This window comes from Schistocerca cancellata, chromosome 7 (genome assembly GCF_023864275.1).
Source record: "Schistocerca cancellata isolate TAMUIC-IGC-003103 chromosome 7, iqSchCanc2.1, whole genome shotgun sequence".
NCBI classification, from domain to species: domain Eukaryota; kingdom Metazoa; phylum Arthropoda; class Insecta; order Orthoptera; family Acrididae; genus Schistocerca; species Schistocerca cancellata.
Genome location: NC_064632.1, coordinates 333,025,479 through 333,041,492, shown reverse-complemented (window position 1 = coordinate 333,041,492; position 16,014 = coordinate 333,025,479). Strand labels below are relative to the sequence as shown.

General features: G+C 41.5%; 1 protein-coding gene across 10 annotated transcripts in view; it reads left to right on the top strand.

The window, feature by feature from the left end:
* LOC126091944 (mitochondrial ribonuclease P catalytic subunit) overlaps nt 1-16,014 on the top strand; it is a 135,635-nt gene that overhangs the window by 32,225 nt on the left and 87,396 nt on the right. For 9 of the 10 annotated variants that reach the window (XR_007521287.1, XR_007521282.1, XR_007521285.1 and 6 more), the window contains exon 3: nt 7,615-7,803. The exons of the other annotated variant lie outside the window; for it this stretch is intronic. Coding sequence is in view for 3 of the 9 variants with exons in the window: in XM_049907275.1 (XP_049763232.1) it covers nt 7,615-7,803 (189 nt within the window). In the remaining 6 variants the exon portion in view is untranslated. The remainder of the gene's footprint in view (nt 1-7,614; nt 7,804-16,014) is intronic. 10 annotated transcript variants of the gene reach the window in all.

The window sequence follows — 16,014 nt, the reverse complement described above, 5'->3', positions numbered from 1 at the left end:
GCTCTGTGCTTGAGCCCGACGCCTTATTCACCACCGGAAGCAGGAGTGCTGGGAAAGGTATGTCTCCACCATTGGCATCCGTACCTCTCCATCGCAGGTTTGGGCCAAGATTAGGCGACTCAATGGATATTGGACCCCCGTCAGCATACCTGGGCTTTCTGTGAATGGAGCAGTCTGTACTGACTCTGACACGATTGCAGAACTCTTAGTGGAGCAATATGCTTAGAGTTCTGCTTCTGCGAATTACCCGCTGGCTTTCCACTCCTTGAAAGAGTGGTTGGAATGTCGGAACCTTTCATTCCATACGCGCCACCTCAAATCGTACAATGCTCCGTTCATTGAGTGGGAATTCTAAAGTGCACTGATATGTCTCCCGGGCTGGATTGCATCCACTATCAGATGCTCAAACACCTCTCGGTGGACTGCCAGCAACGTCTCCTAGACCTTTTCAACCATATCTGGGTTGAAGGTGAGTTCCAATCACAGTGGCGGGAAAGCATTGTTATCCCCGTCTTGAAACCTGGCAAGAACCCACTGGAAGTGGACAGCTATCGCCCCATTAGCCTCACCAATGTTCCATGCTAGTTGCTCAAACCCATGGTGAGCTGGAGGTTCAGTTGGTTACTTGAGTCTTGGGGCCTTCTGGCTCTGTCCCAGGGTGGGTTCCATAAGGGCTGCTCTGCCACCGATAATGTAGTCTGCCTGGAGTCTGCCATCTGCACGGCATTTTTCCGCCCTCAGCATCTGGTTGCTGTCTTTTTTAACATGCGGAAGCCATACGATACAACATGGCGGCATCACTTCCTCACCAGGCTTCTTGGGTGGGGTCTTCGGGACCCGCTTCCGATTTTTATTCAAAATTTTCTGTTGCTTTGTTCCTTCCTCATGCAAGTTGGTCCCTCCCATAGTTCCTACCGAGTCCAGGAGAATGGGGTCCCGCAAGACTCTGTCTTGAGTGTCTGCCTCTTTTTAGTTGCTATCAATGGGCTAGCTGCAGCTGTGGGAACGTCCATATCGGCTTATTTGAATGCCGATGACTTTTTGCCTGTACTGTGACTCCACTGGCATTGCGGTTGCTGAACAGCAGCTACAGGATGCTATCCGCAGATTGCAGTCTTGGGCCGTCATGCAAGACTTCCAGTTCTCGGCTGCCAAAACTTGCATCATGCATTTCTGCCGATGTCGCACTGTTCACCCTGACCCACGGCTTTATCTTGACAGCAAACCTCTTGCCATGCTGGAGACGCATCAGTTTTTGGGCATGCTTTTTGATGCCCGGTTGACTTGGCTCCCTCATCTTCAGCAGCTTAAACAAACTTTCTGGCGCCATCTTAATGCTCTTTGTTGCTTGAGACACCAGCTGGGGCACTGATCGGTCTACCCTTCTCCAACTGTATCATGTGTTGATTCGTCCCATCTCAATTGTGGGATCCTGGTTTATGGTTCGGCACTGCCTTCAGCATTGCGGTTGCTTGACCCCATCCTTCACTGCGGGATCCGACTCGCAACTGGAGCTTTCCGCAAGAGCCCTGTCGACAACCTACTTGTGGAGGCTGGTGTCCCTCCGTTGCAGAGCCGGCAGCAATGACTGCTGGCCGCTTATGCTGTGCATATTTGTTGCTTGCCCGGGCATCCCAATTACCGTCTCATGTTCTCCAACACGGTCGTCCATCTTCCCTAACGGCAGCCCCGGTCATGGTGTTCGATAGCGGTTCGTGTCCGGTCTCTCTCTCTGGGCTTGAGCTTTCCTCTCTCCCACCTATTTTACGGGCCCGTATGTGTACACGCCCGTGGTGTGTGCCCTACTCATGCCTTCAGCTGGATTTAGCATGAGGCCCGACAGACTCAGTCCCTCCTGAGGCCCTCCACTGACACTTTCTTTCCATCGTTGCCATGTTTCCCGGCTCGGCCATAGTCTATACCGACGGTTCGATGGTTGCTGGTTGAGGTGGTAATGCCTTTACTCTTGGGACACAATCTGAACAATGCTCATTGCTGGATGGCTGCAATGTTTTCACTGCAGAGCTTGTAGCCATCTCTCGCGCCCTAGAGTATATCCGCTCCTGCTCAGGTGAGTCCTTCATTATCTGTAGTGTCTCCCTGAGCAGTTTATGAGCTGTTGACCAGTGTTTTCCTCGCTCTCATCTTGTGATGGCTATCCAGGAGTCCATCCACACTCTTGCCCGTTGCAGCTGCTCCGTAGTTTTTGTATGGATACCAGGTTATGTCGGCATCCCGTGTAATGAACATATTGACAGGCTGGCCAGATGGGCTATCAGTGAACCGGCCCTGGAGACTGACCTTTCAGAATGTGATCTCCAGTCCATATGGTGGCAGAAAGTCCTTGGTACCTGGAGTGATGAATGGCACACCCTGCCTTCACCCAACAAACTTCGGGTCATTAAGGAGACTACAGGTGTGTGGCACTCCTCCATGCAACCCTCTCATAAGGACTCCATTGTTCTCTGCTGGCAATGCATTGGCCACACCTGGCTGACACACGGTAATTTATTGCACCGTGAGAACCCACCTCTATGTCACTGCGGGTCAGTGTTAACAGTGGTCCACATCTTTTTTGACTGCTCAGGCAGACTGATACACTTCCTGCTCTTTTAATGGATGACGCTTCAATGGCAGGCTTAGTTTTGAGTTTTATTTGAGCAGGGGCCTTTTATCGCTTGATCTGAGGGTTTGTCCCTTTTTTGAGTTGCGTCTGGCCTTTGGCCTGCAGTTTTAGGTTGGGGTTTTTAGTGTTTCTTGGTGGCTGGTTTTTCCTTTTTTGTTTCTACGGTCATCCAACCACTGTACAACTCTGTGTGCTTTTAATTCCTTGATTTCTGGTCTTTGTCTGTGTCTTCCCTTGTTCTCTCCGTTGCTTGTTTTTATTCGTTGTGGGTTTTCATGATCGTGGAAAAAGGGACCGATGGCCTTTGTAGTTTGGTACCTTCAGCTCCCACAAACCAACCAACCTACTGAGATGTGAGGTAAAACATACATTGCAATTTTCACAGCCAGTATTTATCTATTTGATTTTTTGTTTTATGGTCATTAGCTTACGGTCAAAGTCATGTTTCAGCACCAAACATTGCACCTCATAAAGCTGGAGACTTCATCAGAGGCCATAAAAAAATTGGATAGCAGTTTCAAACTTAAACAAACTTAGCAAGCCAAACTGTTTATAAATATCCATGCAGTGATTGATTCATGACATCATTAGTCCATAGCCTCAGTTGACCGAGTCATGTCAAAATGTATTGTAGAGCTTGTAGTAAGGGCGTGTGTGTGTGTGTGTGTGTGTGTGTGTGTGTGTGTGTGTGTGTGTGTGTGTCTCCATAAGTGGGCACACTTTTTTGTTTCATATGTTGTACCAGAAACAACTCATCTGTGCTTGTACAGACAACATCTGCATTGCTGTTCATGAAGATTGTAAGGTCTCCTCTCACTCAGCTGAAGTCTGATAACTGTGTAGATTCATGGCGACTCCAATGTCATTGTTCTGCAGTTGATAGCAAAAGTATATAGAAATGATGAATGTACATCAGAGGATTTGTTAATATTCTTTGTGAGTACTGGCAAATTTTTTCCAGAAAAACAATAAAAATGTATAAAACCATAGCAATGGAGCAATGAGTACAATTGTTTCCTGAGACCAGTGCTACTGTTGATTTATCTACATTTCCCTGGTGACATTGTTCTTGTTTTCTGTAAGCCAGGTATTAAACTTCATTTTGCAGCCAGTGTTCTGGTGATTATGATGATGATGACGTTGATGTTGTCTCTTGCTTTAGGAGCTGAAATGATAGGCACAGAAATTTTCCTCAGTCCAGCCCATAAAACAGAAGTCATCAAAGAGTTACATCATCGGTGAAACAGGGGATTCTGAATTCAACTAGTTGCCAAATCCAAAAGGACCACCCATAAAGGTCTCTGGTGACTACTCTTGGTCCTGTGTGAGAGCACATGAAACATCTGAAACGAAATGCTGTGACTAGAAACAAAGCTTGCACCATCCTGAAAACTAGAAGTAGAGGGAATGCTTATATGAGAAGTAGACTATGCAACTGTGCCTCATTGAATCAGACTACATGATGATGGTATTTGGTGAGAAACTGATAATTTTTCTCCATCTGGAAGAGGTATTTTAGTGGGAGTGGAATCCTGGATAATAAGGATGTGACAGTTCCAGTTCTGTAAAAAGTTTCAAACTTTCTTTAGGTTTTTCCGTAGCTTGCTCTTTTTATGGTGTGCTGCTAAGTATATGCTCATCACAAAAGTTGATCATTTCCCATAAAAATCTGTTGATGTTATGTAAAAACACCTTACAATACTAATACTGTTTTAATGTTTAACTTTTTAATGCATAATAATATATTTTTGGATCTCATATATGAGCCTTATTTTAAAACTAAAGTCCATTTGGCCATGAAAAAAGTAAGCTCGTGAGAAGAGGTTTTTATCGACAGTAATATTTTATTACATATCTGCTTTACTTTTCCACATAATTGCTGTTCACATCTGTACATTTTCTGTACTGTTGCACTGGCTTCTTTAACCACTCTGCATTGAAATCTGCCACCTGGCAATTGAACCATTTGATAATGACAGTGCTGAGTTCATTGTTGCTTTGAAATTGTTGTCCAAACAGGCACTTTTTCAAATGCAAGAATGTGTGGACATGTAACACAGTAAGGAAACAATGTAAGCTAAAGAGAGATGAATGGCCAGTCATTATAGCTAAGATATGGGCCAAAAACGTGGAAATCCACTGATATAAGCAGTCTTCATAAAGGGCACATTGTCGTGGCACTGCAACTGGAAATGAGAATCTCTGAAATAGCGAAGCTGGTTGTCTGTTGGCATACTACTGTCATGAGCACCTATGGAAAGCAGTTAAAGGATGGTGAAATAACGAGTAGCCCATATAGTATTGGACGATTACATCTCATCACAAAACGTAGATGTTGGAGGATCCCCCACTGTGTAATCCAGGATAGGCAGTTATCTGTGGCAGATTTGATGACAGAGTACAATGCTGGTATAGGCCCAAGTGTTCTAGAGCACATCGTTCAAAAGCCATTGTTGAACTTGGAGCTCCACATCACACAAACCCCAGTGTTTCTATGAAGACCCAACAACATCATCAGTTATGATTGCAGTGGGCACATCATCACCGAGTTTTCACCTTGTTTTGTCTATCAAATGCATCGCATTTCTTGTTACACCAGATCAATGGTTGGGTCCTTATATGTTTTATCCAGGCAAATGGCTGCACAAATTGTGCACCACGCCACAGATGCTGGCTGGTGAGGGCAGAATTATGTTATGGGGTACACTGATTTGGGCTTCCATGGGATCTGTTGTGGTAATTGAAGACATCATGACAGCAGTGTACTACATGAACATTATTGCAGACCACCTGCATTGCTCTGTGCTTGAAGTGTCCCTCTATGGTAATGACTCTTCCATCAGGATAACTCTCCATGTTGCAAGGTCAGAATCATGCTGCAGTGGTTTGAGGGGCCATTATACTGAAGTTTTACTCATGTCTTGGCCAGAAAATGTGCCTGATCTGTACCCATGGAACACATATCAGGTGCCAGCTGCATGTGTGTAAACCACCATCCCGTAACTTGTGGGAATTGCTTGTCCTGTGCGTAGACATCTGGTGCTACATTCTTCTGGAGTACTGTCAAGGACTTGTAGAATCCATGCCAAGCATACTCTTTGTTGTACTGTATTTCAAAAGTAGAACACCACACTATTAGACAGGCGGTCAAAATGTTTTGGCTCATCAGTGCATATCAGCTGTAATTGTTGACTAATGTTCCGTAAAATCAGCCAAAACAATGTCCTTTTTATACCAAAAAATGGTAGCCATCATTTTTCGATTGGATGGTGGATATTGCTTAAACTTTGTTGGTTTGAGTGAACTTGAATGCTTCCACTGCATTGACTGTTGCTTTGATTCTGCATGGATGCACGATACCCATATCTTGTCAACTGTAAGAATGCAGGGGAACAAATTATCTTCATCTTGTCTATAGCACTCTGAAAACTGTTGTGTAGTATGCATTCTTTGCTCTTTGTACTGATCACTGAGTATTTTTGGAACACAGTTTGTGGTATCTAAGCTGCTCAGTGACAGTCCTGTAAACTGAGGTTCGAGCAACATTTTGGAATTCAGATCACTAATCCTCAATCACCAATCACTTCAAAGTTTTTGGTTCACTTGATCAATGATGTCATTGATCCAAATAGAGGGCCTGCCAGTCTGCTGTGCATTGTGAACATTTGTGTGCCCATTTTGAAATTCTCGACACCACTTTGAAATTTGTTTGTCACTCATTATTTCAGGTCCATACACTAGACATGATTCTCAATGGATTTCAGATCCTTGAGCCAGCAAAAATCAATCACACCATGCACTTTGCAAATGGTGGGATCTACGATTGTCCCAGGCATTGTGATCTGCTCTCACAGACTGCCAAAAAACTACTGAATCAAACCAACACTGCAGCAGTTTCCTAAAGAGTTGGTAGACAGAGCTGCATGCATGAAATTTCATTTAGGCCTACCATTAGTAAAATACAGGACATTAGGCCTTAGTTTTGTAATATGCCTCATATATCCCATAGTCAGATGATTTACAAGTCGTACAATTAATTTTTGTCATTTGTCTGCTTAAATTTTTGCCATAATAACATACATTGTTTTCAGCACAAACAAAAGTCCCTACAGTTACTGTCATAGATGATTTTAGAAAAAGTAAAAATATCCCTTATTGTTCTCTCCTTGTATACTTTACATATTTTGATAAAACAGTTGATGACGATGATGACGATGATGATGATGATGATGATGATGATGATGATGAAACTTCCTCAGGTGCATTTTCTACATCTACATGTGCATACATACTCTGCAAACCACTGTGAAGTGCATGCAGAGAGTGCTTAATGAGGTGCCATATGTTAGGGTTTCTTCTTGTTTCAATTACATGTGCAGCACAGAAAGAATGACGGCAGTAATTTGTCTGCTATAATTTGTCTGAACTTGTCTTCAAGTTCCATATAGGAGTGATATGTAGGGAGCCGAAGAAAACCTCTACACCCTTCACTTTATGCTTAATTTTACACATTTTAGCTTTTCAACAGTGTTTATATTTTATATGATTGATGTATGGATAAGTATAAAAATAATTGACATTTATGGCAAAATATTTAAAATGCAACTGCAGCCTCAAAATGAAGGATCAGTTCAATAGGCATCGGTCACAACTGTAAAGGGATATTTCATCTGTTTCTAATTTCCATAACAACTGAAGCCATAGGTGTTTTCTTTCATACTTAATGCTGTACGGGCTGTAGTGGTGAAAAGCTAAAGTGGATGAACTACAAAATCCAGTTTTAAACCTGTACACAGGTACCAAAGCAATTTGTGATGCATTAAAAATGTTCAGATTTTAAAACAGTTACTGGTGATGGTATTTGTATTCTCCTACAGTATCATCTAAACTAAATCAACAGTCATCAATACATCATACTGAGAAAAATGTGATTATAAAATGATAAATTCCTTCTGTCAGTTCTTTTACAAATATTCGTGTTATTGCAGTTAAGTGCTTTCTTCAAGCTTTGGCATGCTATTGGAGGAAGTTATGAAGAAAAGGAACTGTTGTCACGATATGACAACTTGAGAAAACAGTATCCTCTGTTAGATGCTGCTACATCTGAAAGTGCTGCAATGGCACTTTCACATACTTCGAGGTGGCAAGATGCTTTTGAACTACTGGATATGATTAAGGTAAGTGATCCACCTTTTTATTCTGCAATATATAAAATATAATTTTTAAATGAACATGGCTGCTTAGGCATCTGCATGAGCTGCAAGAGGGGGCAGTTGTCCCTTTAGACTCTGGGGTACACAGCTTTTATCCCTTACAGAATTCTGATACGCTTCTAAAAGTAGTTTCCTGTGATTCCACCGAACCTCTCATGTAGTCATTTGTAGTATTACATTATTGTAGTTCTTGTGGCATAGTGTGTATGTAAGCTGACCAAGTCATTACATAAAAAGGGCAATTTATTTTAGAGTCTTGGACCCATCTCACCCCAGCCACCACACCTCCAGATAAATTTCTATGGGTGCTCATTTATGATTGACTGAACAAAGTGACTTTAAGAAAATAATCTTCTCACCTTCCATATTCCCTCCCATACTCTCTTACTACATTCTTATAGGCTGGTGTCCAAAGTGCTGTAATATTTTGTATTAGGATCAAGTCGTGAAACAGTGGTATGTTCATTTTAACTGAAGTGGAAGGAGTGTATGTACACACACACACACACACACACACACACACACACACACACACACATGCGCATCAATAAGGTTCACATCAGAATTGTAGTAAAAACATGATTATGAAGTATTCTAAATGTTGTACCTACTGATTAAAAATTGTGGTAGGTTACTAACCTTAAATCTAAGTGAAAGAGTACTACAACTGAGGTAGTAGAATGTGGGATGATCACTCTGATGTTGATAAAACAAAAATTTTGTTTTGGAAGAATTTTAGTACCTCCTGAAGGGGTGAAACTCACTGTTTACTTGTTTCGTGTGTGACATAAAGGAAAACAAAGAATCAGTCAGGTGAAAAAACAGTTAGAGTTACATTTTCAGCAAGAACACCAAGTTCTTTCATCCATACATGTATTTTTTCATCATTACTCACTTTACGACAAGAGCGAGTATACAAAGTAAAAGGCATATTACTATATACATAACTAGGTCTAGACTGGGACTTAGCATCTATTCCACAGTGCCAGGTCTTGTAAGCGATGACGTCTCGGTCGGCGAAAGATTCGAGTCCAGGTAGAGAGGCATTCTCACATCGAACAATAGCAAGGGTGAACCATCCACTTCCAGTATTCCCTGTGCCAGCATCCAGACTAAAATTAACTCGACATCCACGGAAAAATATGGGACCATTCAATATAACACCTTGTGCGGTTCCATTTGTGCCAAATTTATTTTCTAGGCTTAATATATGTTTGTAGACAGGCATGCGGTGGTGGCATTGACGATACACACGTCGACGAGGCATAGTGCTTCAATGCTGTTGTAGATAGAGCTCACAGCGGAATGACTCTGCTGGCGTGCACTGCCCACTTATATAGGGAGCGAACGACCTTGGTTATTTGATTTTTCTCTGTCAAATAATTAGTTATTTGGCAAGCTGTGTGGATGTTGACAAAGAATAATGTGATTTTTTTTGTTTTTTTTTCTGCTTTCATTGATGATTTGTGGTAAAAACAAATTGTCATATACCATTCAAGAATACTGTTGTAATGGACCACCATGCAGTAAGTGCTGTAGTACAGCTCCCTGCATACGGCGATGGGCCCTTTTCGAACATGTAATTGCATTGCTGTTTTTAATACATTCTACATTAGTGACTTGGGCTGCCCAACTTGACTGTTAGGTGATTGCACATGCTTATTTACCATCAGATTGTATGACTGCACATATTTATTTACTGTCGCGCGTGTCAGTTTGTGATTGACCATATCCATGTATGAGTGTGTCTACTACTTCCTGCTTTTTTTTAAAACACATTTTCTGATCTTCCTTTCAATTTCCCACATAGCTCTCTATGGAGTATTTATCATTTATTTTCGTTATAAGGCTGTGGCCATACATTTTCACCTTCTTATTTTCAACATTTTTAACTATCTCTTAGTCACTCCTTTTGTCTCCCAATCAGGGAGACATAAATCCCTGCTCATTCTACCTCCACCAGTTCAGGAAATTTTCCTTTGCCCTAGAAAAACTGCAAACAACATCCTTTTTCTGAAATTTTGTCTGGCACGTGGTATACCTCCCAAAGGACTTGCCATAAAATTGGCTTCTTGGTCTCTCATCAGCCCTACCGCAAAAATCTTCATCTTTTCCATTTCCACCAGTCTCTCATCAGCCCAGTCTAGTCCTTCATAATTCCACAATTCAAACTAAAAATGTACTTGGCAGCCTCTACTCCTACTGAAAAATCCTTGTACTTTTTGACTATTATTTCTTGAATGCTATCACTGCAATAGAAACTCATGCCCCTCAACAGTTAGAACAGTATTCCCAGCACCATCTAAGGAAACTGTCCCAGCAACTCCTGTCCTTTGTCAATCTAGTGTTACCTATAGGCAAGAAAGAGCCTTTCATTCTGCTCCAACTCCCGCCCCTCTCTCCACCCTCACCTGTTAACTCCTCATAGCTCCCCGACCATGCCTGGCTGACATATTGTAGCTACCATATCAACAAAAGCTTTCTCCATCCTCCGTGAAGTACACTGCTCCTGAACTTCCGTCCCGTAACACTGCAGTCAGCTTTTTTGCCAAAACTCTGACTCCAGAGGAACCCTCTGAAGGCCTCACCTTTAGCTTAAAATCTAAGTTCAGACATGCTGAAATTGTATGGATCCTTATTTCTTTTAGTTTTTCTCTACAAAGGAAACATACCTTTGCTGTTCTCTACAAAGAAAACATTTCTTTGTCACACATCCCACTGACAATAATCAACAGACCCCCCTCCAGTAGAACCTTGTCTAAAACAGTTTCAACCTCTGTCCAACCATGATCCGCCTCCCATTCCACTCAGTCATCCCCTGATAACCTTTCAGGAATTCCTCACTTCTAACCTGGTCTCACCTTCCTTTCCTAAATCCCTCTCCACAGAGTACATCATCAGTCCTATTGAACACACAGCTATCCATTATCTGAAAACCAATCTAGATCTTATCATCCATCCCACAGACAAAGACTCTGTCACAGTGGTCATGAATCGTAATGGCTGTAGCTGAGGGTCTCTGCCAACTTTTGACGCCTCTTCATACAAATCATACAACCATTATTCCATCCCAGAAGCCCAACATTACTTCCAGCAGGCTCCTTAAGGCCTTAGATACATCCCAAAATGTGACACCTGAATCTCTTTCCTTCCTCACACCAGCAACTTTTACATACTCTTACTTTTTACCTACTCCTCAAACTCCACAAACTCAACACCAAGGTCTCCATATTGGTTGTGCCATTGTGGCTGGGTGCTACACTCCCACAGAACTAACCTCTGCCTTTGTTGACCAACACCTCCAAACTATTATCTATAACCTTCCAGCCTGCATTTGAAACATCTCATTTCACCACCATTCCACATTTACTGTCCCATTAGCACCAGACTCCTTGTTGGGTATTGTGGATGAAACTTATTTGTACAACAACATCCTCCACGCCCACGGGCTTGCGGCCGTGTAACATCATGTTTCCCAGCGCTCTCCGGATGCCAAACTTTTTCTAATCCTCATAGCCAACCACATTCTGACCTGCTGTTATTTCACTTTTGAAGACCAGATCTATAAATAAATCTGTGGTACTGCAGTGGTAATCACGTGACACCATCCTATGCCAACTTATGTATGGGACGTCTGGAGGAATTCTTCCTATCCAGGTTCACATGATCTTAACTCATGGCAGGAACAACCTTTGCTCTTTCCTCCATAACCTCAACACATACTCCCAAATCTGCTTCATCTTGTCCTTCCCAACTCAACAAGCCACATTCTTAGGTATTGAGTTACACTCTTATGAAACCTTTAAGAACTGCCCAGTGAAAACTTCCACATGAAATTTTCATCGTTTGACAACACTGTTTCTTTACAAAAAGAAACATTGTTTCATATTGAGAGCCGACTATCATGGTGGCACATTTACTACCATTATTTTCAGCCATTTGTCCTCCAAATCATTGGTCGCCACATGTCTGGTGGAACCCAAGAAACAAGCCACCATTTTCTTGGAAGGGCCACACAGACAAACCCATTTTGTTGGTTTTGATTTATGCTGATACACCCAGATAGTTGGCACTGCTTTGTTTCCAGCTGATGCAAATATATCCAAGTGTCATCTCTTACCTGGTTGTGTACTGAGTTTGAATTTCTTTAGTCCAATTGTTTTGAGCCTTTCCGTATACAAGTTGACATGAGCTTGTTTTTCAGCTTCAGTCATATTGTGTGAAATCTGTTGGGAATGGATCTTTGTCATAGGTAACTATTCATTCAATATCTAATGCACTCCAGTCTTTGTAATGCCTAAGGATGCCTTTATCTCATGGTAAGTCTAATGTCAGCTGCTCCCATCATGGTGTGTAGAGCATTGATGTTTTTGACATGATAACTGATTTGACTATACCTTCACTAAATTCATTGTTGTTGGAACTACAACCACAACAAAATTCTGCAGAATAATTGTAAACAATCTTTTTGAATGTGACTCGTTACCAAGACTTAAACAAAGCAGTTCAAGGTATTGTAGTTCAGTTAGGCCTTTACGGTAACAAGATATCTTGAACAGAATGTCCTTCTCTGTGCCAACTACACTGGTGTCCAGAATTAAAGCAACAAACCGCTGTTTGCCCATCCTGAGATGCACTAGTGGGACGGGTTGCATCGCGTCAGCATCCACCAACCACTCTCAGAGATTAGTGAGCAACTCTGCTGAAAGAATGGGCATAATTGCCTCAATGTTAGACTGACAACATCATTAACAGCATGCCCTGATGTTGTCAGGCCTGTAATGCTGCCAGAGGTGGTCACACCCCATACTGAGCACGTTAATAAGTTGGAAAATACGAAGAACATTATTGTGCACCATTATGCATGTTCCAGTTGTGTATGTTCTGTATTCTTTGCATTTTTTCTACTGTACTGTCTCCTCTCCTTTTTATACTGTTTTGTGGCAAAATAAAAGCGAATTTGCAAAAGATCCGTTTGTTGCTTTACTTTTGGACACCAGTGTAGTACAGATTCTGAAAACATCAGTCATGCAAAACAAAACTCAACTTTTCTCATGTGACGTCCTGAAAGCCATTGATCAAAGCAGTCAGGTAAATACAATGTTTCTTCACTTCCAACCACACCTATGCTTATTATGAAAATTAAGATTGTGTTGAGGTATCAAGTAAAATTTCCAACGAAGTTGAGAATTTCTTGGTAGGGAGGACGCAAGCTGTCACCTTGAATGGAGGGTCGTCAACAAATGTAGAAGTAACTATAGCTGTATCCCGCGGAAGTGTATCGGGACCCTTGCTGTTCATGTTGTGTATGAATGACCTTGCAAACAATATTAATGTAGGTAAAAGTGGTTCCAGCTATCATGTAAACTATTGAGTACTTTCACACTTACAAATTCTAATAATGAGCAAAACAAAATGAACAAGAGAATAGTAAATGCAACTCCCATCTTCTCCATGAATGTAGTTTTACTATGAGCATACAAAAACAACTCTACAGTATTCGGTTTCTCTGGGGTGTCACTAGTCTCATTGGCAGTAAAATCTTTAAATATCCGCTCTCCGAATCCCACGTTCAGCTATCTTGCAAATTGTGCAATTCTGATAATGACTAGTCACACGGCTAGGGTTGCATAGATTCAGCACTTGTTGTATTTTTGGGACCCTTGTGGACCCTTTTTGGCACACATCTCAGGTACCACTCCCGAATGCTGCTTTCGTTCAATGCAGCAGTTGCAGTCCAGCTTGAGTGGCCAAAGATAGCGGCCATGTGTGTGCGAGGTGTGCCTGTTTGTGTGAATGTGTGTGTGCATTTTTCTTTCTTTTCTGAAGAAGGCTTTAGGTTAAAACTCACTGTGTAACAGCTTTTCTTTGTGCCTGTCTGCAATGCAACATGGCATCTTTCCAGTAAGTAGCAATCTGTCATTTTCATAATTGTTGAGAACGCATTTTGGTAGAGAGTTCAGTTTTCCTTCCACTATATATACACTACATATCTTCCAGATTGCTCCCAATTCCATTTCTGAAAATGATGCTTCAATAAATGAGTTCTTTGTGTTCCAGTTGATTCAAAAATAAAGCCAGAAAATTATCTCAAACATTTCTTATTTTTCTGTCATCTGACTCTGTTTCAAAATTAACTTCTGTAAAGGTTTAGTGACTTTAAATGATGATGCATCAGTTATATTTTCATTTACTTTTTCAATTTCCCCATTTGCACATATTTTATAAACTTGATTCACTCTGCACAACATCCCGAAATAGCCAAATGAATCTGTTATAACATCTCAAATTTAGTAAAGAGTTAAAGCTGCAGTTCCAAGTTCAGACTCGACATTCTACATTTTAATTTATTTTGTCTAATAGTTTTTTTTGCTTCAGTAGATATATCTCCTTTTGTCAGAACGTTTAGTCTTTCTCCTTGCATCATCCTGCTACTACTTATTGAATCACATGTCATTGCATCATCAGAGGCAGAATGGTGCTCAGAAAATTTTGTCATAAATGTCGTAGACGGATGGCCAAAATCTGTTTTGGCCAAAATCTGTTTTCACTCGTTCCGTTGATCCCAGCTCAACCCCCAAAATTCTGTAGGAAAAAAATGGTGCCACTTTTTCCAATGAGCATACAAAAACTATTCTGCAGTATTTGGCTTCTCTGATGAATCTTTAGTCTCATTGGCAGGACAACCTATTAATAATAATATAAGAGTTTTTGCAGGTGATGCCATTATATATAATGAAATACTTTATGAAAAACAGCTGTAAAAATATTCAGTCAGATCTTGATAAGATTTCAAAGTAGTGCAGAGATTGGTAACTTGCTGTAACATTCAGAAATGTAAATTGTGTACTTCACAAAATGAAAAATGTGGCATCCTATGACTACAATATCAACGACTCACCCCTGGAATCAGTCTAGTTGTTCTAATACCTGGGAGTAATAATTTGTAGGGAATGAAATGGAACCGTCATATAGGATTAGTCACAGTTAAAGCAGATGGTGGACTTTGTTTCATTCATAGGATACCAGAAAAAGCAATCAGTCTGTAAAGATTTCTTACAAAGCTCTCTAACCCACCTTAGAATACTGCTGAAGTGTTCTGAACCTGATTTGGTAGACACTTGAATGTAGGTGCAAAATTTTCTATGAAAGCCTGCTTACAAATTGTCAAGAATTACCTTAAAGCAAGAAATCCACTGTGTTTTGGTTTAAAAAAAGACGAGATTAGACTAATTCAGCTCACACAGAGGTGTATAAGCAATCATGTTTCTTGTGGTACATATACAAACAAAATGTTTACTGGAGCTTGAAATTTAGCACGGGCTTCAATACAAGATTCCACAACAAAACTCTGTCATGAAATCCGGCAGAAAATCCAAAGAGATTATGATCATATGTAAAGTACTCCAGTCCCTAGACACAATCAATATCTTCACTGAATGCCAGCTTTTGTAATGTTATCAATGTCGGTGCCACTGCAGTAGATTTACTAAACTTGAAACAGTGGAAAATCCAGGATGGAATGTTACAATATTATGAAAAAGGAAAGTTGCTACTCACCATATAGCGGAGATTCTGAGTCGCAGATAGGTACAACAAGACTGTCACAAATAAAGCTCACACACACACACACACACACACACACACACACACACACACACACACACACACGACAGTAGTCTCAGGCAACTGGGTGGGGTTAAGTAGGAGGCTGGGGTGTGGAGGAGGAGGGACAGTAGGGTAGGGCTAGTGGACAGTGCAGTGCTGCTGGGGAGTGGACAGGTGGAAAGAGGGTGTAGGGCAGTTATGCGCACTCTGGACGTTAGATGGAGGGTGGGGGGAGGGGGTTAGTGGAAAAGGAGGAAAGTAAAAAGACAATATGTGATGGTGGAATGAGGGCTGTGTGGTGGTGGAATGGGAACAGGGAAAGGGATGGATGTGTGAGGCAATGACTAATGAAAGCTGAAGCTAGGAGGGTTATGGGAACATAGGATGTATTGCTGGGAAAGTTTCCACCTGCGCAATTCAGAAAAGTTGGTGTTGGTGGGAAGGATCCATATGGCACAGTCTGTGAAGCAGACATTGAAATGAAGGATGTCATGTTTAGCAGTGGGCTCAGCAGCAGGGTGGTCCACTTGCTTTTTGGCCACAGTTTGTCAGTGGCCATTCATGCGG